This window comes from Urocampus carinirostris, chromosome 4 (assembly GCF_059441175.1).
Source record: "Urocampus carinirostris isolate Australia breed hairy pipefish chromosome 4, RoL_Ucar_1.0, whole genome shotgun sequence".
Lineage (NCBI taxonomy): Eukaryota > Metazoa > Chordata > Actinopteri > Syngnathiformes > Syngnathidae > Urocampus > Urocampus carinirostris.
Window position 1 is genome coordinate 26,124,125 of NC_142352.1, and position 24,220 is coordinate 26,148,344.

At 37.4% G+C, this 24,220-nt stretch overlaps 1 protein-coding gene across 2 annotated transcripts in view; it reads right to left on the reverse strand.

The window, feature by feature from the left end:
- igf1rb (insulin-like growth factor 1b receptor) overlaps window positions 1-24,220 on the reverse strand; it is a 56,133-nt gene that overhangs the window by 16,792 nt on the left and 15,121 nt on the right. For both annotated transcript variants that reach the window (XM_088333979.1, XM_088333978.1), the window contains exons 3-7: window positions 6,122-6,425; window positions 4,012-4,148; window positions 3,417-3,561; window positions 545-753; window positions 88-214 (exon numbers count right to left, since the gene is read on the reverse strand). In XM_088333979.1, the coding sequence (XP_088190105.1) occupies window positions 88-214; window positions 545-753; window positions 3,417-3,561; window positions 4,012-4,148; window positions 6,122-6,425 (922 nt within the window). The remainder of the gene's footprint in view (window positions 1-87; window positions 215-544; window positions 754-3,416; window positions 3,562-4,011; window positions 4,149-6,121; window positions 6,426-24,220) is intronic.

The window sequence follows — 24,220 nt, forward strand, 5'->3', positions numbered from 1 at the left end:
TCGATAATTAGTGCACTTACTGAGTGATGTGCCGAAGGAATCACATCTGTGATTAAGAGAAGGGGGGTACTGCGAACAGAAACATACGCCTCTTTGTAGTAAACGATGAAGCTGATGAGGTCTCTGTAGTCTCGGGGGCGGTAGCGCTGCCAGGTCAGCTTAATCCTGGTGCTGCTGGTGGTGTTGGATTTGAACTGCAGAATAGTGCTTTCGCCTGAGGGGGTAAAATAGAAGAGCTTGCATCAAAAAGCAGTTACTCAAGGGTCTTTAGTTTTTGTTTTTTTCCATGGCACCGTGCCATCTGCGGCTCAGTTTAGACGTACTCAACTTCCTTAAGAGAAAAAAGTCCGTCAGAAAATGTCAAAATTATTGAAATTTTACAAGGGAATTACAAAACAATGAATAGAAAATAATTTCAAGACTAAAAAAAATACATGCAAACCATGCAAAACAATCTTTAAATACCAAAATTACTCAAAACGACAAACTAAACTACAACCGCCCCAAGAACTGAAGGAAATATATAGACTCTTCTGACACGTACAGCTTGCTCGGTCGCCGTTGTTTCGGAAGTCACTTTCGTCAAAGCGCCCTGCAACGCCCGTCTGCTTCCACATCTTTTGGATTTCCGACAAACAGAGCTTGGGGTTGGCGCGGAAGAAAAGCTTCCCGTTCCCGATGGTAAGGTTGTGCTGCTTCCAGTCCCACAAGAACTGAAGCTGCTGGTTGTCAAATGCCGAGAAAGCGTACATGCTGTAAGGAACAAATAAGAATATATTTATTATTGAATTCCATTTTATGTCAATTTGTATTTACTTCCAGTTCATTGTACCGTAAAATTCAGACTATAGGGCGCATCTGATTATAAGCCACCCAGTACATTTTTAAAGAAAAAAAACAAGTACAGGACAGTACTGTAGTGCTTCTTTTCGCCGCTACTGGCATGTTGGGCAGTGAAAAGTCACCCAGCAACCTCTAAGAATAAATCCGCTTCCTCTTCGTAGTTTGTGTGTTAACATACTACTGTTTACTGCATCTCTAGCGCGCTAGGAACTTTGACGTTTTTATTGTTTAATATCTTGTGCATCAATTCAATATGCTTGGTGTAAAGTGTAAAGAAGAGGCAAGCCATTTCTTTTGAAATGAAAGTGGAATAAGAAAGCTTGATGCTGTTGAGAAAATGGTTGGCTTGCTTTTTTTTGGCCACTTTCTACCACAGAGGAGGAAGTTGCCTAGCTCTTGAAGCTCATCTTCCAAAAGTAAGTTAAACTTAACTTTATCTTTATAGAGCATATTATTTTTATTTTTTAGGACAAAACAAGACAGGTTAATTATAGAAGCCTTAAACATAGTTATACATACCTTAAACATTCAAAACATAGCACTGAAGCAACTTACGAACAAATTCAACTTACGAACGATCATCCGCTCGTTTGTAAGTAGGGCAGTGTCTGTACACATAAGCCGCAACTGACTATAAAATGCATGTGCCCGCATTGAAACGCGAGATATTTACAAAGAAAGACGGTACACAGAAAGAGTTTTAATAATTTACGGTACCTTAACCACTTTATATTTGACGGCCCGCCGGTGGGCCGCCAGACTTTTGATAAACAAATAGGTGTGTGTAGGATGTCACCAGTCACTGAAATACATCCTGGCACATATCATTGGAATGCTTAAACTCAAGATTCAAGATATGATAGAATTTTAAAATATACTCATCAGAGAAAGATCGGGATCAATCTAAAACTAAATACGTGAAAACCATAAAGCCTGGCATGACTTACCATCACGCCCCCTGGGCCGTCTTCAACTTTAATGTCCATGAAAATGGCTTTGTTACTTAAAGGACAATCCATGAAATGCAACCGTGTAAAATATTGACTCCAAAACACACAATAATGCCAACAGATGAATAGAAATCCACCTGGAACATTTTTGCTTTGTTGGATGTTGCCTCTTGCAATCCATTCTTTTTGCCACAAATAAACAGACTTGTAAATGAATTACAAATATGGTAGTTAGCACTCCCCTTTCAATTGTCACCTTTTTCATGATAAGGGTTTGTTCATGTTAGCGCTTTGTGCAGGGAAAAACTAAGTTACAATAAACTTGTGTCTTCCTCAACACATATATTCCACCTGTCTCACTCTTACCTTTACTGCTCGGACGCCCCTGACGGCTATTAGAAAAAATACATAGCAAGCCACATCGTTGCATAAGCCGCATGGTTGAAAGCTTGGGAAAAAAGTTTTATGGTAATAAAATAAATAATTTTTGGAAGGGTACCTTGATTCTTTAATGTCCAAGACTTTTTGCGTAGTCATATTTAGCAACTTGTATCTTGGCAACTTGTATCCAGGCATCTTTGGTATTTACGTTACTTAATTTATCGACTTGGCCAATCAAAATAATTTGGATGTCCATGGTTCAACAAACCCAGAGAAAATATATATTTTTAAAAAGCGCGTAAATTAATTGAAAATAAAAAACAACATTGAAATACATTAAATTTAATTATCAGTAAATGTTTTACATTGACTTTTTTCTAGGCTGTGCACAGGTGCTCATTAGTATTTAGGGAAAAAAAAGTCCAGTCATAATAAGAAAATGAGAAAAACATACTTGGTGAAAATAAATTCTGCAGTCTTTATAAGTAAAAGGGACTAAATTACCTCATGCACGTCACGGATTTAACATCAATATTTGAATTTCTCAGAGAGAAGTCTTTCCCTGACACTACAAAGCCACACTTTGGGAACCTTTTAAGGATGTGTTTTGGATGCTAAAGAATAAAGTCATGTGGCAGCTTCACAGAGCTCTTGCTTATTACCAGACACATTCCAATCCGAATTAATCATCGAGCGCCAAAGGGAAAATAAGATCCAGAGAAAAGGGCAAGGGGAGCTTTTTTTATGATAATGCTGGGTACAGGAAAGACTACAATGTGGAGCCTTGAGACGGCGAGATTCTTGTGAACTCAAGGAGAAAAGAGAGGCGATGAATCAAGTGTTTTTCTTGAGAGTTATGATTCTTGTAAGTTTGTTGATTAGATTTAGCACTGTTATGAGAAACTCAATTCTTAAACTGTTTAGGTCTAATAACAAGAAAAATCTCACCTTTGTTACAGTAAACCGCTGAACTTTTCTCTCTATTGAACAATAAAGTGTTCCATGTGTGCAAAGCCATTTTAGGTAACTTTTTGAAAAAAGTAGTGTGAAAGCAAAACATTTATTTTGAGTTTAAATAAGACAATTATATATTCTTAATTGCCTTGCAAGTTTAAATGAAATTGTATTAATTTAGGTACTTTTGTAGAGCTTCCAAAAGGCCCTGCATAATTTCTGTGATCTTAGCAAAGTAAAAAGCTCTGCACAAAATTTGAATATGAAAAAAATCAAGTGTGTTCTTACTCGTCTAGAAGTTCCTCGCCATCGATGTATCTCAGGCTGCGCAGAAACGCTAACGAACTGAGCGTATGCGAGTGCCGAATACGCACGTAGCCCGTCACCCTTTGGATCGAACCCGTAAAACTCTCCAGCTCCGCCACCATGTTGTCTATTGAGACGTAATCAGAAAAGGGGAAAACACATATAATACATTGCATGTAATATTTACTTATGCAGTATATTTTTTATTTATGGTTATAACTTTTAAAGCTCAGGATATTACACAGCTCTCAGATTTTCCAAGGTCCTGGGCTGGACTCTGTTACGTCACTGGGGATAGTAAAAATTGTTTGGACTACCACGAACCCAACTGGATGAGAACTCGCCCCCCCTCCCTTGAAGGATCACATTTTATTTTATGTTGCGACCTAACACACCATTCTGAGAAGAAACACTTGTTGTCGGCACTGCATGCTATCGCTTCTCCCTAAAAATCTGGGGTCAGTTCTGTGTGTATTTACCTGAACGTCTTCAACTGATCTTAGCACATGCCAATGCTACATGTATTCACTACATGTCCTTAAATCCTAAAAATCCAACATTCACTTGTTGTACTCACGGCCTCTTCGAATGTTGATGTGAAGGTTGCCTTTGATAACCGTACAGCCTTTCAAGGACTGTGCTGCATCCATAGAGTCAATCACCTTCTCCTCACACACTTTATCACACAAGCCATCGCAGGCAGTGCAGGACATGCTGGAGAGAGAGAAAAAGACAGACAATTCTGCTTATAGATCAGGCATATGTTTGACACTCATTCATTCAGTCCCATTGCAGACAATTGCAGAGAGTTCATGTCAAATGACGTCAATACTTGTCAATGGCAGTGTATGAGTTTAAGTCTAAAAGAAGTGGGGATCCCTTGCAAAATAATACAACTAGGAAATACTTACTCATTGTCACAGTTTGACATGCTAATGTATATGTTTTCACACTAAAACCATGGGTTGTAAGTAGTGTAGCCCACAGCTTATTCAAACCTATTAGCGACCGTCAAGGAAGGGTCAAATAATTCAAAAATTCGCCATATCAAAAGTTAGCCTTTTAAATTCTGCTAAATAGGAAAATCAAGAGTATGAATCTGAGAGTTTATCTGAAAATACTAATTACTGGTGGAACTTTTTAAACAATGGATAATAACCATTGAATGTTATCCTTTAGGCATGAACTGTTTTTAGCACGAGCTATGAGAGTTAAAGGGGCACTATTTGACAACTAGACGTTGCTGTATTTTCTCGGGCAACCGGGAATGAAGGAAGATAAACTATTGAGACTCAAAGTGACAGAACTGCACCATTTTTCATTTCATTTCATTTCCCCCCCCAACCTTTTACAGGGTTTGGTTTTTTTTTCAGTTATGATTGGGTTATTGGTTATTGGGTTATGATTCTTGTAAGTTTCTTGATTAGATTTAGCACTGTTATGAGAAACACAATTCTTAAACTGTTTCGGTCTAATAACAAGATAATAATACAATTAGGAAATACTTACTCATTTATTTATAGTCTTTGATCTGTGCAGCCCCTTGAGACTCTTTGTGATTAAGGACTATACAAATAAACATGACTTGACTTAAAACGTCTTTTTGTAAATCATTTAAACCACGTTGTGATCAAGGACAACAAACTTGACTTGACTTTTAGGGTACCCTTAGGAGCATGATGTCAACTCCTTCTATGTGGGCCTCGTGTTATATAAAAGAAACAAATTTAACTTAAAAGCATATTCATATGATTGTTAATGTTTGTTTGCTTATTATTCAAATTATTACATTTATTGCTTTAATGAATTGAGGTTTTTTTTTACCACTAAGGGGCAATAAAAATACACAATGTTCCTTGAAAGTTTTGCGAATTATTCTTGTCTGAATAATTATCACAGGTTTTTCAAATCAAATGTTGGATGGAATATAAAGGTAAAAAATGATTAGCACTTTTGTTGCATTTCGGTGTCTGAAATGTGCTACACAAATAAATGTTGCTTGATTGAATGAAATTGTGATCGACCAGAATCGCTTTGGCCCTGTTGAAGTATCAAGCCTATGGGATTTATTTGGGTATGATAAATCACCACTAGATGCAAGGAGTGGCTTTGATCAGACCCGTGTCCACAAATCTAGGAGCCCCCACTTCATCGTGTTGCTTTGCTTCCTCTATGCAGCGATTGAGAGTGACCAGAATCGTGTGATCACGTCACCGGAAACAAAGTTTTTGCAAAATTTACGCATCGTTTATAGAGAAGCCAATCTTTGTGTTTATAGAAAGCATTGTTTGGATATTGGAGGTATGACAAATGCACAAAAAAGCACCAAAGTGAAAGTTCTGCTTGGAAGGCATCCTTTCCACAAAAAGCAGTCTTTCTTAAAAGTTTACTTAGAAACGAATATTTTTATGAAAAAAATTGTTTACCATTGTTTAATAAAAGCTACGAAAAATTTTCTTTCTAATGAAAGACGAGGGTTCAGCCTTGTTTTGATATGTCCTATGCTTTTATATAGCTACAGAAAAATACGTTTTCTGTAGGCCTTCAAAGATGAGCCAAAATGGCAAAAATTGTCTGGGACCCGCACTTCCGTTTGAAAGAAATGTTTGGCTTTGAATGAGTTAATTTTGGCCCATATTACCCAGCCATAGTCCAGGGTGAAGCTATGTACAAAGTGTCAAACTCACCTGTTCGGAGAGGTGCGTGTATACCCAAAAGGGCACTCCGACATGCACTCGCCCTCATGAATGACAAAACTGTCGTAGTCTGGCAGGTGAACCCCAGAGCAGAGTTCGGCACTGACGCAGCGCCAACCCTCGAACTTGTACGTGCCGGGCGGGCAGTCGGCAACGCAGCGGCCCTGGTGGTAGTAGTGCACGCAGGCAGCGCAGGTGGTGTCGCTGCCCGGCATGCTGCAGCTGCCTAGGCACTGCCCGTGGCAGCATTCGCCGCTCGGTGTGCATGCTCGCCGCCCGCACTTCTCCGGGCACTCTTTTTTTGGAAAACGGAAGAGAAACAAGAACAAATTAATAAATATGACTTGTACTCTGCACATTTATTATTCAAAACCTTATATAATTATGCATTTCTATATGCTTACTGCTATTTTTCTAGTTGTTATTTGTGTCTTATTTATTGCACGTTCACATGCAGGTTGAGAAGCTGTTTGTTGTACAATTAGCGTATTTGACAATAAGGTTGACAATGACAAACACATGAGTACGACAGTATGAAGGTACAATAAACTGTTGTTATGTTTGTAATGTTGAAAATGTCAGTTGTTTATGTAAAACCATGTGTTTGAGGGTGTGTGTAATTAAGTAGGGGGATTTTAAATAGCTCACATGCTGAAGTCATAGGAAGTGATGTATTGTTTGAATTTTGCTGACTGATATGACAAATGAGATGTTTCATAAATCATTGAGAAATATTCTGAGGAGAACATCATTTTGTGAATTTTCCAAATGTTAATAAGATCTCACTGATTTTGGAATGCAGCCCCCGCGAAAAAAGGAATTACTGTACATGGAAAGGAAAAGACTCATTAACCTTAGATTAACAGAAATCAGAAAACCTTAGTGGGCTGGACAAAAGAAATGAAATAAGTTCAGATGTCAACAGGTCAAAAATGGCATACCTCAACACACAAACAAAAATACTCAAGAAAATAATTTCATGCCTACAGAAAAACACCGGCGGACCTGCTGTCCGTTCAATTTGACGAGAACACATCATTCAGTGACCTTGAGGTGACCTTCACTGGTCGACCAATCATAACATCCCAAACTGTGTGGTCCCATCAGCCGTTCGGCATGCTGTTTTTGTGGTTGAGCTACTCCCTCTGGCACACTGTGTTCTTCCTCTACCCCCTGCACCCCCTGTACGGCTCCTTCAGCAACCCTGCGACCTTACGGTAAGTTAAAAAAGAAATAAAAAAAATTGCAATAAACAACTGGGGTATAATACGAAGGTTGGAGACATAATGGATACCAGCTTTTGTGTCAACGTGTTGCAGGGCTGCTGCGCCACAGGAAGAAGCGAGGGATGGGAAATGAAGATAAGCAGGCACGAATAAAAATTGTTTGCACCAAAAACACTGTGGGTGGGTCTGCCAGTAGGAAGAGTGGACAGGTTTGGATGAGAACTTCTCCAGATGCAAAATATTTGGAAAATGGTCAAAATGTCATTGTCTTCCAACGGATTAATTTGATTAAATTTACTATACATTGTAGTCAAGTAAGTTAATCCACAAGAAAACCTTTGATAAAATATGTTCCTGTTCTCAAATGTCTTTAAAGATGCTCGTCAAAATTATAAAATAATATTAAAAAATAAATAAATCTATCAATAATTTGCGTGGGCTGGATTTACTTGTGTTACTCGACCACTAAATGTTTCTGTATTGTGTGGTGCAACCTAAAACAAAGTGCTAAAAAGCACGGCGAATAATACAAGCTAAGCAAAGTCAAAGTGACCAATCTGCACCATTTTTATTCCCATTTTTAGCCAGACTTTGATGAGGTCGATTTTTTTTGGGTAGCCATAGCAGCAAGATGACGGAAAATTATGTCAGCCTCCATTGGGTGAGGCTAATGTCATGTTAGATAAGTGTACATTTCTATGGCCTACGAGTATTTTTTATCATAGGTCATGTATTTTAACTCATTTTTAAATATATACTTTTAATGATTTTTTAAAATAATACAAACTTTCCTTTTAAACTTACATATTAAGGCAGGGGCCTCAAGCTATCATTATGCAGGCCACAATTGGCCCCTGGGACGCAAGTTTGAGACCCAAGCTATGAAGTATATGTTGAGTGCTAAGTGAAGTGAAGTCAAGTTTATTTGTATATTCCTTAAACCACAAGGAGTCTTATTTTGAAGAGAGAATTTTTTTTTCAGTCTATTCGGAACTTGGAAGTTTTGTAAAGTCATTTGGGGAAAAAAAAAACAACAAAAACAAAACAGTGGTACCCCTACTACGAATTTGATTCATTCTGGGGGTAGCTTAGTAACCTAAAAACTTTGTTAAGTATAGACGCAAAAGTACAGTATGTTTGATTTACAATAAACATAAAACGAGAGACACACAACGTAAAAAAAAAACGAAGAATTAAGGAAATATTAAAGAAGAGCATGCTGAAAGCTCGCATGCGCACTGGTTGCCAGGCAGATTTAAAGCGATGGCCAGTTTGTTTATGTTCGGGAAACTATGGGAGCGGCTAATAGTAGCTCGTACTGTTGTGTACAGGTACTTTGTAACCTGAACTTGTATATGTAGAGAGATTCATAAGTAGAGGTACCACGGTCTATATTTTTTATATATATTATACACACACACTTTTTATCACATAAAAAAGGTCAAATACTCACAGATTTAGCAAACATCGCTCTTTAAATAACTAATACATTTTTGAGGGACGGTTTGGATAACAAAACAAGCACATTACGAAGATAATATGTTTCATTTTCATGTGACAACAATTTTTTTCTATTGTCATTTATTATGATAGTAAAAAAGATTTGTGGAGAACACAACATAACACAAGACTTGAAAGACTGAGAAAAATATGTTTTGGAGTGCAATGTATAACTTATAACTAACAGTTTCCCTATGCACAGACTAAACAACTCATGCTCTAATCATCATTCATTTAGGGGAAGCGTGAATCAAAAAAGTATTCCCAAATCTCTGAGAGTTACGCCAAGGAATTTTTCTGGTCTGTTGCATCCAAATTAAGCTATTGTCACACACCCCAAATGTAAGGGGAAAACAAGCAGACTCCTGGTCCTCTTTGACGGTGGTCCTCGTCTTCCTAATTTGTCAATGGTTGGTTCCCATCTGAGGGTGCTGTACTGTCTGATGCCTAGCAAGCCTGCACTGATTAAAACTAGACAAACAAGAAAGGGAGACGGTGTTGGTGCTTTCCATTTACTGCACTGCCGTGTGACAAATGCTGAGAGCAAAATGGCCCACATAGGTTCTTAAGCCTAATGTGTGATCTCTCATTGAAATTAACAGTTACCATGAATGTTCCTCAAGGAAGAGCCATAAAAGCTCAAGCCTGCTTAAAAAGGCTTTTCATCTACAGTTTGTGATGCTCAATTCAAAATGTATTGTAAATGGGAAAAATGCATCTGAACCTATATAACTCATTTTACCTTACTCAAAGTTTGCTATACATGTCTTTAGTATAAGTTCTAACTGGAGTTATTCTGTTAAATATAGTGTGGCAGGACAAAAACATAAAATGCCGATTTTATCAGTCATTCTGGACGGTTAAGATTTCTATCAATTTTAAACAATAATCCTCACAAGATACATGTTTAATTGATGAAGAATAAATACATGACTTTTTAACTCTAATTGTATTTGTCATGGATTACAACGTAGTTTATAGCAACTAAAACGTGGTTTACTTTTCACTGTTTCACTACTCGGCTTGTGCATTGTGTTCTGCATTCTGATTGGCTAAACAGTCTCCACGCTTATTATTTGATAGCGCAGTAGTTTGTTAAAAAAATTTACACAGAACTTTTATTTGTTAAACATTTGAGCATGTAAATAGTTAGTTATTTGGTGTTAGTGCATAATAGGGTATTTGACCCTAACCCACACAAAAAAATATCTAAATGTATTTAGTGACTAATTTGCTCTAATCCCTCTTACCTTCTTAGTAACTTTAATAATCAGCACACATTTTAAGTATTTAAAATAAAACTCTTAAATACCTTCCCTAATTCCTTTTATTTTCCAAATTTAAGATGTTTAAAATGACAAATTAATGAATTAACTGCCAAACCCCAGTTTAGGAGCAATCAACTTGAATTAACAGCAATAGTTCATAGAGGGAAAAATGTGGTTAGCTAAATCTAAATTATTTATCCGTGAATTCTTAGTCTAAATTAAATAACATGATAATGATGATGCAGTATAATATTTATTTGTTGCCCAAGTCATGATGATCCCTTAAAAAGCAAACTAAATTCTAACTAAAATCCCAGTACTGATCAAGTTTAAAGTCACTGAGCCTGACATGTTAAGCCAACCTTTAGCTCTGTCGGTAGACATCCAAAACAGTGACATGGCTGTAATTCAATCCCTAATTAGGTGTGATGGTTGTCAAGACAATTTGGGAAAACCTTCCCGACTTTGAACTCTCTGGAGAATGGTCTCATTCAAAATAAATGGGCCCGTTCCGTTGTCATGTCTCATTAGTAACACTTCCACCAATACGCTCCATTGTCTTGGGCAAATTGGTCTCGAGTAAATACTTTATTGAAAACTTGAACAGCATCTGTTAATCCTCTCCGCAGTAATGCTTTTTTTATCTCTGTATCTTAATGTTTGATGACTACAGGCAAGGCAAAAACAAACACACATTTCACTTGAAGGGTGCTGCATCGTTTCTGTCATCTTTATTGCTCAGAGCACTTTGGCACCACCGTCTCATTGATGTGACCAGCTCCGGCAAACATCCAGATGTCATGCTGTCAATCGGTCGTGTCGTGAGCTCCAAATTCACTTCAAACGGAGATGCCCATCCTTATGTTTCTCATTGGCCTCTGCAGTTAGCAGACACGCTGCCGCTGGCGCAAAACACTGAGCTGCCTTTAACACTGAAAAACTATCTGGGGCAAACAGTGCCGGCTTTGTGTGGGACTGGAAACAGTATTATGTAGGGACATTGTGTTTTCTGTCCATCACCGACCTATTGCAGTGTTTATGGAGACTCTGCTGGTCCCGTTTATTTTCCCCAAATTTGCTTGATTACTGGAACGCACAGGGAAGCAAGGGGGGTGGGTGGCGATGTCCTTGGAAGACCTTTCAAGATTTGGGATTTGAGTAAGCCTCATTAGGTTACTTGGTCTTTGTTCTCCCCACTATTCAATGGAGTTAACACCTCTGCAGGTAAAATCTCAAGATGTATGGAATGACACTGACTTGTGCATTGAACATTGGCCTTTCATAAGGTTAACTAAGAATCATTGACTACATTAACATAGAGGCAATAGTCTGATAGAAATTTAACTATCCCTGTGTTCCAATTATTCAAAGTCATGTAAACAAGCACTGAAATCCAATTAAGGTCTTAGTCCGACTGAATATTTCAATTGAATTGGTTTGTGTAGTTCTTTCATTAACAGATGACTTATGCATGTATAAACTTTCGAGTAATGCGTTTTCTAGTGTGCAAGCATAGTTTTTCCATGAGTTATTTTTGCTGCAAAGCATTCTGGACTTTTTGCTGCAAAGCACTCAGCCGTAATAAAAATCCTCATGTGTATTGGCAGATTTTATTTGCTCCCCCCAAAACAGAAATGCCAAAGGTCTATCCATCTTCATATAGTGGATGCCATAGTTCTATCCATTCATATATAGTGAAAGTCCAGGCTTCTGGAAAGCCACGTAAGAGCAGATCTTGTAAACAGACGGAATGCAGTATTGGAACACACATTTGGAGCGAGGAACAATACAAGCAGAAATTGGAATATTTGCGTAACGGGGTCACCTCCACTCTGCCCTTAAAATCGTAATATTTGCAAACAGCATGTATGTCAGGTATTTAGTCAGAGGCTGTGTGTAAACGTATTCATTGGCATGGTAATGTACAAATCTGTCCACGTCAGACTGAGTCAACAAAAACATCTTGACGTCACGCTGGCGTTCTGTGTGGGAGCGGTGCTCCAGAATGTGGCTCATTAGGACAATCTTATTCATTAGAGATGATCAAAACAAGATACTGAGTGCAGAAATTTGCCCAAATGGGCTGCATCGCATAAACATATGCGTTTTTCACCCAAACGTTTTGACTTAAAAGTATGGTAAGTGTTTGAGTTTGCAAACCAAGCACCTGCATTGGGAATTATATCACACAACTATTAAAGTTTGTTTATTGTTGTTGAGAAAATCAAAATGTGACCACAGTTGGATTTCCCCTTCATGCTTCCATTTCTGTAGTCTTCCACAGGGGATCCTGTTGTCTATGGCTTCTTCCAGATAATTACGGTCAAAAGAGAAACAGATGTGAAGTGCTCCAGGACTCAAAATTCCATTTCATGATGGAATTTGACTAAATGATTGCTGGATGGCATTGATTGGAGGATGGTTCCTCTTGAAGGACATTTAAAGACGCGTTGCCTGACGGATAAAACATTCTTTATCAAAAACCCTTAGACACACTAAATTCTCTGACATTCCCTAGTATTTCCTTGACATTCTTTGCTGATGCCATACTGCTCGAGGGATCAATTTTTCCTTGTAATTCCTTTTAGCCAAAGCAAAGGGAAGCTATTCTGCTCTGCTCGTCCAAACAGAGCCAGACGTTCACCTTGCGGAACTTGTTTGGAAAACACATTTGTCAGATCAGCTGACACCACTGGATAACCAAGAGACAAAAGACATTCCTGGCATCCCCTAACTGACTGCCCTGGAAGAGACATGACAAAAAGTGTTGTTGTTCTCAGCTGTGCTGACAAAGGGCAGACAATGAAAAAGAGGGTGTGTGAGTTTTTCAAGGAGTATTCGTGCCATTCCGATAGACCTTGTAGTTTTATGATGGAGACGGACACTCTGATATTCAAGTGTGACAGGCTGAAGATAACGGTCTAAGGCATTACAATACATGAGCCCAAACGTCTTCATACAACTGTACCTGTATGCATTACACCACTGTATCGAAAGTAGAAATGCTACTCTGTAGTGAACAAACTGAACACTTTAAAAACATTTGGACATGCAGTCAAATTATGTCCAGGCAATTATGAATCATCCATTAACTTCAATTTTTTCACCAAAGCATAAAAAAACATTTCACATTTTGAGCCGTTATTTGTCATGTGTCTTAAGTCAAAACAAGCAGTGATATTTTGTGGAATACTTGGTTTACCCTGGGTAGGATAATAACACATACAATGTAAAAATTTGCAAACGAAAATAAATAACAGGGTTTGTAGACCCTTCTCATGGCCAAATTCAAGCACATTTTAAGTACTCTCAAGGACAATTTTTCCAGTACTTCCAAAGGAAGAAATCCAGCAGTGATAAAAGGAACGGGTTTTTGGTCGACTACAGTGGCTAAAAAAAAAAAAAAGGCGCTAACTTGCTGCTAACACATACTTTTTGATATTTTGAGCTGATCCTATATATGATCCACAATATTTTTGTGTCAATTGGCTGGTATAAGCTGACATGAATTCTGCTATTTTGCTTTAACAATGCACGTGCAGCTTGGCAACGTCACACTCGCTTACAAAAAAAAAAAAAAAAAGAATTATAAATAGTTAGTTTTTTGGAATTTTAACATTTCTTTATAGCACTGAGAAGTTAATATTTTTTATTTATATTGTATTGTTTTGATTACAGGGATTTTGTGTTGTTGTTCAACTTTCAATCTATTCAGTGTGTAAAAAGTTTAACTTGTTTTGTACTGTATTTTACAAAATTTTTTTGTAGATGTGTGAATATTTTAATGTATAATTTATCTGTTTTGCAGGAATTCCCTTCAAAACATGAAATTACTAGTTACGAAATAATTTAGTGCGTTTTTTTTTTATTATTATTGATAATTTATAATAAAAAATAACAATAAAAATCCGTGGAGCCGTGTTTGGGTCATGTCAAACTACGGCTTGAAGCCACCAGAGCAGGAGTGTTGGCGACATTTTTACGCACTTTTTTTTTTCATTTAATGCGTGGTTTTCCAGTCAGACTCCCAAGAAACATGGCATGGGCAACAATTTCAAGCATTTTACCTAAAATTCAAGCATTTTCCTGACCTTAAAATTTCAGCATTTTTAAGAATTTCAAACACACATAGGAACCCTGAAATAAACACAGGAAAAAACTGAAATAATGAAAAATGAATCACTTTTTAATAGAAACATGTACACGTGTAAATTATTCTTAATCAAATTTTTTAAAATGTTGTTTCGTTTTAGCAGAAAACCTAAACGTAAATGCACCGTTTAATGACAAAAAAGTCAAACTTTCATGCAAAAATAATCTGACTTTTGGCAGCAATCTGGACCAAACTTTCAGACTGGTCAGACGTCCACCAAATGTATCTTGTATTCAGTATTCAGTGTATTAATAGGCTGACAGTCAAACACTTTCTCCAAGCCTGCAAAACAAATGTGGACTGGACAAGTGACCCCCCACCCCGAAGAACTTTGATTTGGTCCACTACTCCTTTAACAAAAAGAAAACCACTAGTTGGAACGCAACCTCTGCAAAACCTTGGTTTAAATAAATCTGAGGCAATGAAAATCAAAGGCAATCAATGTTGGGTTTCCACTTTTGTGTAGATTCCTCCAGATTCTCTAAATACGGACTATGGCGTGTAAGATGAGTGAGGAAAAAAAATCCAACTTATCCCTGCCCTGCTCTTTTTTAAAAGTCCTCAACTAAAAATGATTTGAAAATCCTTTTCTGATTTTAGTTACATTGTACACAACGACCGAAGCTTACTGGAATTGATGTTAATGCAGAGAATGCATTTGACTTTTGTGATTAAATTCACAAACGTAGACACACTTGCACTTTTTAGTGTTGACATGCTAGAGCAGACTGAAAAAATCTTTGGAATTTAATGGGAAGGACAGCTGAGCTGGCATATAAGATTCCAGTAAAGCCACAGCAGACCTCTCTGGCAACCTTAAAAGTCATGCTCATGTGCGACTTATCGCGACTAGACTTCAAGGCCTGCTTGGAGCCCATCCAGTCAATCTTGTTGGCTCTAATACACAAACAGACACAGTCTTATTCTGATATTGCGCTTCAATCCAAAAACAATTTATGTGCACTTCAAATGGAGCCAACAGTTAAAATTACATGGAATTGAAGCTACATTTTTGTTTTGATATCAAACAGGAGGTTTGCATCCTGTTAGCAAATTAAAACATATCGGACATCTGACAAGATAGCTAAGCAAGTCAGAGCTCATCACAATCAGACGGTGTTTCGTGGATTCCAATCAAAGGCCGCATAATTACAGTGCCCCGGTCGCCACAAGCAAACCAGTAATGTTCTCTTTCTGGCATTTCACAGATGGGTGTGACTGTTCAATTAAAGTAGCCATGAATGTCTCCGCTCTACAGAACCGACCCTGTCATTACCATCCCAATCAGCCTCTGTGAACAGGTCGTGGGGATTTGGACTTAAAATACTATGACAATACAGACGGATTTAATTTTAAAACAACTATGGAAAAAGAAGAAACCATAAAAATGGCATTTTGCTGTAGTGACGACAACGAGTGGATTAAATCAATCACAATATACTATGTACCCAGCGTTTACAGCAGCAGTTTTAATGAGTACCCCGTCCAATGCCCGCTACTCAACCACCACATTGGTTTGGAATAACTCATTAAGTCAACAAGAAGTGGATTCAGCCATACTTTCATTGAGCCAGTTTGGCACCCTTAACTCAAAAACCGCGTCACGTGCCACTACGTCGCCTGTTGTTGTTGCAAAGTTCCAAAAGCATTCACTCTAGAATTGCAAGACAACCTCAGAGTGTAGCTGGTAATGCAAAATATTAACGAACAAATTGCAGATCGAAACTAAAAAACAAAAGAAAATTAAAAACAGCCGTATCATTCAAAAGCAGTAGTCATTTTTTGTGGTGATACAACAATTTGCCTAAAACGGTGATGCAAACGCGCAACGCTAGACATTAAATATCTCTTTATGGTGCTTTTTACAACGGGCATTTAAATTAAATAGGTGAAGAAAAAACAGCAAGCAGACATTCAAGCTCAAACTGATCTTGTCCCTATTTTACTCAACTCATGCTCCTACCACGTACTGTTTAATCACACAACTTACTTTAAAATAAAAGAAAGACAATCCGAATAAAAGTCAACTCAAACTAAAGGCATTTACCAAACTCTACTGCCCCAATGACGACCAAGTCTGTCCCACCTCCACGAATATTTCAAGACTTTCAACCTCGGCCGGTTCTCAAGCACGGCCTTGTAAAAAAGTGTTTTATTAAATTTGTATTCTGCAATGTCACGTCAAATCGGATTCTGAATAATGCACATTATGTTGTAATGAATGACAAAGAATTCTAAAACCATATAAAACCTTGCCAATGCCGCCAGACACTGCCACCCCCTACTAAATGCTTGCTTTTTGTGCTAATAAAACAAATAATGCTTTTACTGTGGAAAATAATGACAAGCATTTTTACAATTTTTACAGTACACCACAGACCAAAGCAGTGAATAAAAGACATGTTGTGATTTTTATTTTATGCACCGTTAATTAAAAACTAAAAACTGAAAAAAAGCTGCAAAGTAAAATGGTGCCTTAAAGTCGTAGGGGGAAATATTTGACCACTCGATGGCACTGTATTGTCCACCACGATCGAAAACCAGTGCAAAATGCAACAAGATGCCAAACAAGCATAGAGGTGGCTTCTATGTAGGGATTCCACTATTTTAAAGAAATATTAGGCTATGAAGATAAGCGGTGCAGATAATGGATGGATGGATGAATTTTCCTTTCATTTGAGAGAGAAAATAGTTTTTAATGATGGTTATGTTTTTAGGCACAGATAAACTGTATACTCATAGTAAAGATTAAAGAAAATTCCACATTTATTACCTAAAAACGTTTAAGGCAGTGTGGCTCAGTGGTCATCTCACATTTTTTTTTACTGACAACAGCCAAACCTGAACACTTTCAGAACTGATAAATCACAGAATTCTCAATTTGAGCATGATTTCATTCAAGACACAACCCTTAAAAACCTTTAAGAAAATCCCATATTCAATAGAAATTCAGCAACAGATGAGGGGTAAATTGACACTGTATAAAAGTCCAAAAGCCACAGTAAACAGGGGTAACCCTTCTCAGTGTCTATGAGTCATCCAGTAGGTCACTAAGGAACCTTGGACAACATCTAAAGAACTGCAGTCCTCCCTCACGTCTCTTTTATGATCGATCAAGGAAACACTAGACAATGACGAGAATGAACGGATGTCCATCTTTTGCCAAGTGCCTGCATTTATGGCGAGCCGTTTATAATGCAAGGCCCCATAAATGTCTGAGAACAGATTGAAGTACCCTTACGTCTGTCAATCACAGTGAATATTCACCACCCTCTTTTAATATTTGCAGTAACTTTAACCTTCATTATATATCTATATAACCTTTGTTGGAATTAAGAAGTTTTGTGGAGAGTGGAGGGAATTCCCAACACACCATTTTTTACGGCATGTGTAAACCCACTCTGAATTTGTTACCAGGACGGATGTCTTTACAGAGCCACATTATTCTATTACCACATACAATGCAAACCAAGCCATGACCTTAAAACCAAGGTACACACTCAACAGGTATTTCTCAGCATAGTATTACAGCCCTACTAGTATTACAAATAACAAATAAGGACAGTGCAAAACAACAAGTACAAAAAGAGCAACGCTGACATTCAAACTGTGATAAATGAAGCTAATCGCAGGCTGAGCAACAAGCCGATCTGTTTTTATGTGTATTCCCCGTGGGCCGAGTTTGAAAATAAAGGAGGGGCAAAAAAATCCCGTTCCCGTAAATCCCAGAGGACTTCCTTTGTACTTTAATGATGTGCTTTCATCTCCTCCTGTGATACAAAGCACCGGAAAAAAACACCTCTCCTACTTTTTGGGAGGTGTTTGCCCCGCATGCACAGACATGGGACGCAAGTCGTGAGATGGGAACCTGCCCGAAACATCTGTAACATGAGAAAAGACACCGAGACAAATAGGGGACGTAAACAGAAAAGAATGTTGCCCTCACCACAAAACAGAAAGAGGAAAAACTTTTCCCAAAGAGCATGGACCGTTTACATCTTATAATTGACATACTTTTATGAATGAGTCAAAAGCAAAGAAAACAACACTTTTGCTTTTTATGCACATGATGAATGGGTAACTTACTCTAGAAATGACAGAGGTAAAAATTGGACAAAAGAGCTTAGATTAAAAAAATTGGGCAACAAATGGGTGTCCTAAGAGACCATCAGATAGGGACACATTACTATGAGAATCAATGCTTACTCCATACATAGTACAGATATTAAACACCCATCCTTTAAAATATTTTTTCACAAATGGCTGATTCAAGTCCTGTTTTTTTTAACCCAGTTGCCTACTGTGCAACAAACTGCTGGAATTCAGCTGAGCCAGCCGCAGTCATGAAGTAAGGACAAAGGCGGCAGGGCGACGGGCAACAGGCTGCAGCACAGTGCATTGAGTGAGGAAAGTAAACAGAGTGATAAAATATCACGTCAGCTCCCCTTCTGCATGACAGCATTCTAGTTTATACCCTCTGGCGGTCTATATAAATAGTACCATTTATTTTTTACGACTTTTCAAGTCAGAGCTATCATAGCTTTTCATCCTGTAAACATATTTACCAAGTAATTCTAAAAATGAAAATAATCTCTGCATTTATATTTCTAAAAAACATTTCAAAATTAGTGTTAAAAAAAATACATGAAATACAATCAATTGTTGGGCTGCAGGACCGCCTCCGAAATTAGGTTTATTGTGCCTAAGTTCTTTATTTTCCGTAATGCAATTTAAAAAACAACACATTCGGAATGTATTACAAATCAATAGAAATATTGCAACTCTTTTGGTTTTAATATTGCTGATTATGGGAAAAACTTAAAAATCCCATTCCAAAATATAAGAATATAATGAAAAAAAACATAATTGTAGGCTGAAAGCCATATATGGCAATATCAAAATAAAACATTTCAGTGGATTTGACATGAATCCAGAGTGTATAAAATTTCTGTTTATTCTAATTGCATTAAAGAATCCAAATAAATATTGGAATTTATTAAAAAAAAACAGAAAATCTGACAAACAAATATGCAAATAGGCTAATAAACAAACATGAGTAATGAACTAACACTGACGAGAGTATCAAATAAACAAATGTGCAATTAGACTAATAAAAAGTAAGCTGGTAAAACAATAGTGTACGAACTACCCAAAAGCTTGTCAAAATGTGTATAAATTCCAATGCACTGACAAATTTGATCATGAACCACTGGGTAAACTAACCGCAAACATGATACTTGTAAATCAAATGTAGACAATCATATGAAAAATATTATTAATCCAAGTATTGACAACTAACATAATTCTATACATTTACATAGAAAGAGATAACTTAGGACCGACAATGTAGTATTGGATCAAACAAAAGTAAACCTACTAAAAAAGGAAAAATTGGTATTTAACTAGTGGGAAACTCTTTGAGAAACAACTCACCACAGACCAAGTCCCAAAAAGCATGTTAAAAAAACAGGCAAGTTGAGTAAGAGAGGAAAAAGCAAATTGACAAATAAACAAACAGTCCTCAAACAGGCGTACATACAGAATGACATGCACTGCCTTAAACAAAACAATTTGAACAGATAATCACCCTAATCATCGTCACACAGTTCAATTGATCCCCCGGCTGATAAAGTTTGAAAAATATGGAGGATTTCATAGTGTCCAATTAGACATAGCACAGAGGTAGCCAGCCACCAAACAACCACAGACTTCACAGCCCACCGGTAAGCACCAAATTAAAGTTGTTTTTTTGCCTCGTTTGTCTTCTTCTTTAGTGCTGGCCCATTTGCCATGCTAACAGACTCCCTCTGGAGCCCAGCAGACAGTGTCTTCACAGGCTACTGCTCCACTTCCCCCTATGTATAGCCCACTTCGCAGTCGACTGCAAGCAAGCAAAAATGCCCTAGCGGCTGCCAGTAACTCATCTGTGAATGTACATTCGGCTTTTGATGAAAGACCACAGAGAAAGATGTCAGTTGTCTAGAAGTTGACGTCTGACTAGTTAGACACTAACAAAAGGAGTGTTTTTGTCCAGATAAACACTTTCCTGGCGAAGGATACCAAAATGCCTGACAATCATATACGGTACATTGAACCCTCGCTACAGCCCAGTTCACCTTTCATGGTGTCACTACGGCTAGGTTCACACTGCAAGAAAATCGATTTTTTTGCAAAACCGTGACCCGTATCCGATCTGTTACAGTCCTTCTGAACGGCACATATCCGTTTTTAATCACACTGGACCCAGGCCACTTTCATATATGGTCCTAAATCCGGTACATATCTGATCTTTTGGAATACGACTACTGTGTGAACAGGCGAGACGCATTAATGCAACCTGTACGTCGTCGATAAGTGACCGACCTCATTATTCTGGGTTTATCGAGGCAGGAAGAAGCGAAGCAATCCACAACCATGGCAACAAAAATACAGTCAACGGAAGGAAAAGCGAGGTTTTGGATTTAATAACATTTGAGGGGGAACAGGCTCTGGTAGCACAAAAACTTTAAAATTGCTAGATAGACTCCGCCATTAGCATCCATGAGTACTAAACGAGACTGGGGGCGGAGTCACAGTTACGAGCCTCGGTCGAGTCATACCGAAGACTTGATACCATTGCCTCCCTGATTGGCGCTCGGCATTAAGGGTTGAAATGGGGGGGTCGTATTATTAACGTTCGTGTCCCGTTTGGTAAGGGCGAAAACGTGGCATGGTTGAAATTAATAACACAGGCCTCGGCGCCCTTTGCTGTTTAGTTTGAAAATAACATGTGAAGTTATATACCAGGGAAAATGTGTTAATATCACAGATTACAACAGTTTCATGACCACAGGACGCGCTGTGTTAAAAGGCGCAGTCTCCATAAGTAATTTATTTCTGTATTTAACACTACACCGGAAGCACCAATTGATAGGTCGCAGGTGTGCTCTGTTGCAGAGATGTTACAACAATAGAGACAAGCATTAACATGTGCGTATTTAAAATACAACAGAAAGTTTCGTTGTGATTTATCTAAGTATTGATGACAAAATAACACCCGCGGTTTTGTTGCGATTTATTTAGGTATCAGTTACAAAGTGAAATACACAGATACAACAAAATTTGAAAGAAAGAGCTGATGCAAAACAGAGTTTTGTGCTCACATTTTTTTTAACCAGTAATCCATGTCAAACAAAAATGTCAAAATCCTTGTACCAGCTTTGCTAAATCTTATTAAAAGGTTCACTGTCTTCACTCTTAGAGTCACTTTCAGAGTCATTTCCGAAAGGCTCAAGCAACAGTCCTGGCAGACAAGTTAGCCCAAGCATCAACAATCCATTATTTTCAATGTAAACCCTGGAAATATCTGCACCACTGTAGTCCAAATCCGGGTGGGAATAAGACATCATTTCTTAAAAAAAAAAAAAAAGCACCATGACGATAACAATAAATTTCAAATTGGTAGATACGTTAGGGCGTTAGGATCCATGAATACTTCCGCAAACAATGCATTGCTATTATTCATATGATGTAATCAGTATTTGCACAATAAAACTAATAATCATTGAATAATGAATATGTATCATTGATCGCTGCTATCTCAGTTGCTGCCTACTGGGTTTTTATATTGTGTTCTGTCTTGTGATGTGTGACTTTAGATCTAATTATATATATATATATATATATATTATACACACACAAATATACATCATTTTGGTGATTGCACTACTTTTAAAATCTAAGTTACTTTTTAAATTCAATGTTATTTTTAAATCCTCTGTGTCTTTAAATTCTATGTGTATATGTGCACTATGTGGGGCAGCTCTGAATTTCATTGACACTCTGTGTAATGCCAATAACGCCATTCTATTCTACTTCTATTTATTCAGGGTCCGTACATCTTTTTAAATGGCCAATTTCAAGCACTTTTTTTTTCTTTCTTCTGTCGAGGTTATCGGTATTCGTTTCAACCCAACTTCCTATTGAACTCACACGCGCTATTCAACTGCCGTGCGTCTTCCCATCCGTCATAGCTCTTATTCTGCCAGAGAAAGCAACGTGACGTCACATGGTCAATAGTATAATCATTGTAAAAATAAAGGTTACTTCTTCATGGATTTTGCATTTCACTGGTTCTTTTTGAAACATGACTCCTGCAATTAAAAAAGAAAAGAGTCCACAGTATCTCGATGATTTTCTTTAATAATGGATTTTTTAGTGTCCAAAATGAGAGGAACGGTCAATACTTCCATGAAAGACAATTCTGTGCGGAATTTATTAGCAAAAACATGCATTTATCAGGCGCATTCCTGTTAAAACGACCAACTAGAAGACAATGTGGATAACAGTCAAGGTTAGTCGATGAGTTAGGATTGTATCAACGATCATAATCTTCAAATTATTTTAATTCTACAGAAGTTGTAATATGTTAATTTATCTGATGCTCATTTGTAAATTAACTGACTTTTTCACCACCTAAATGATAATTCCAGGTGTGCCAGAAGTCGGTTAACACAACAATAGCGCGACAAGGCCGTTTTAATTAAGTTGTCCAATCATGAACAACAGGAAAAACAAAAGTTGGTATAACTCATTTTTTTTGCATTGACCCACATCTTACAATGTATTGATTTTGTTTGAACAAATGTTTCATTAGGAAGATTCTCATCCAAATATGTAATTTTTAAACAAATGCACAATTACTATATTTGACTGGTAAAACGTGTGATATATTGTTATGGCATGAAGCTCACACATTTAATAAAATAATTACATTATTAAAAAAATGAGTTTGTTTGTAACACAAGCAGGTTTTTCTTCCAATTCAAATTCTGATATCCAAGTCACAATTCCTATTGGAAAGAGAGAAAAATAATCCCTATGTGGAAAACAAAAATCCAAACACAAAATAGTCCTCCAGAGTTGTTTAGCTTAAATCACCCATTTAATGCCAGACCTCGTGTGTGACACATTTGCATCCCACTGTGTGCAAACCCGAGCATGCTCTGCGGCTCCTGCATTGTCACGTGACCGATACATCAACAATCTGAGTTCGCAAGCAGGGTATTGGTCACTACGGTAACATTTAAAACACCTGTGAGTGCGTAGACATTAGTGTTAATTAATACCAATGTGAGTCAATGCGAATGCCAGAGTCATAAGAATGGAACACAGGATGATCATGTGAAGGTGACACCAATAATGGACAAACATGGAAAGGTGAGAGGCCAATCAAAATAATGGGAAACAATCTACAATCTACCTTTCCTTGAAGTCCTTTAAAGCCCGATTAATCATCAGCTACACCCAAGAGTTGATTCCCTTATCGTTCTTTTTTGCATTTATTTAAATCTTTTAGGACAACTTTCTGTTTTATCCATTTTCTAAAGTTCGTCTCTGGTACTGCGAAAAAAATAGTGTGACAATGGAACAGAAACTAATTTGTTTTCATTTGTCGTCTATATCACTGGTGGTCTAGTGGTCAGGATTTGGTGCTCTCACAGCTGTGACACAGATTCTATTTCCATTGCATCCAATGTTTTGTGATTGTGGTCAGTTGTATTTTTCAAATCATCAATCATTGTACAGCAGCAGCACTTGAGCCCAGGAACGGTGCAAAATAAATTGCAATACGAAGGACAAAAAGGAAAGAAAATTTTAAAAAATGAGTCAAAATAGTCAAAACCCTTTTTGGACTCATTTTAATTATATCAATGGCTCCAAAACCTTGTGCATTGGCTATCACTGAAAGAAGAATTGGAATCAGTCGCTCAGAGCTCAGGCACTTTGTGATCCCAGATGCCAAATGCTTAGTAAAGACTAATTATGTTTTTGTTCTTCACTATTTTATAAATAATTTTGTATGCTATTCAGAGTTTGTGTATTATTTCAGTTTACATTGGTTAGAAGTTTAATTGTAAATAGTTAAAAGTTCTAGCATTGAAGTCTTTTTATAACACTGAAG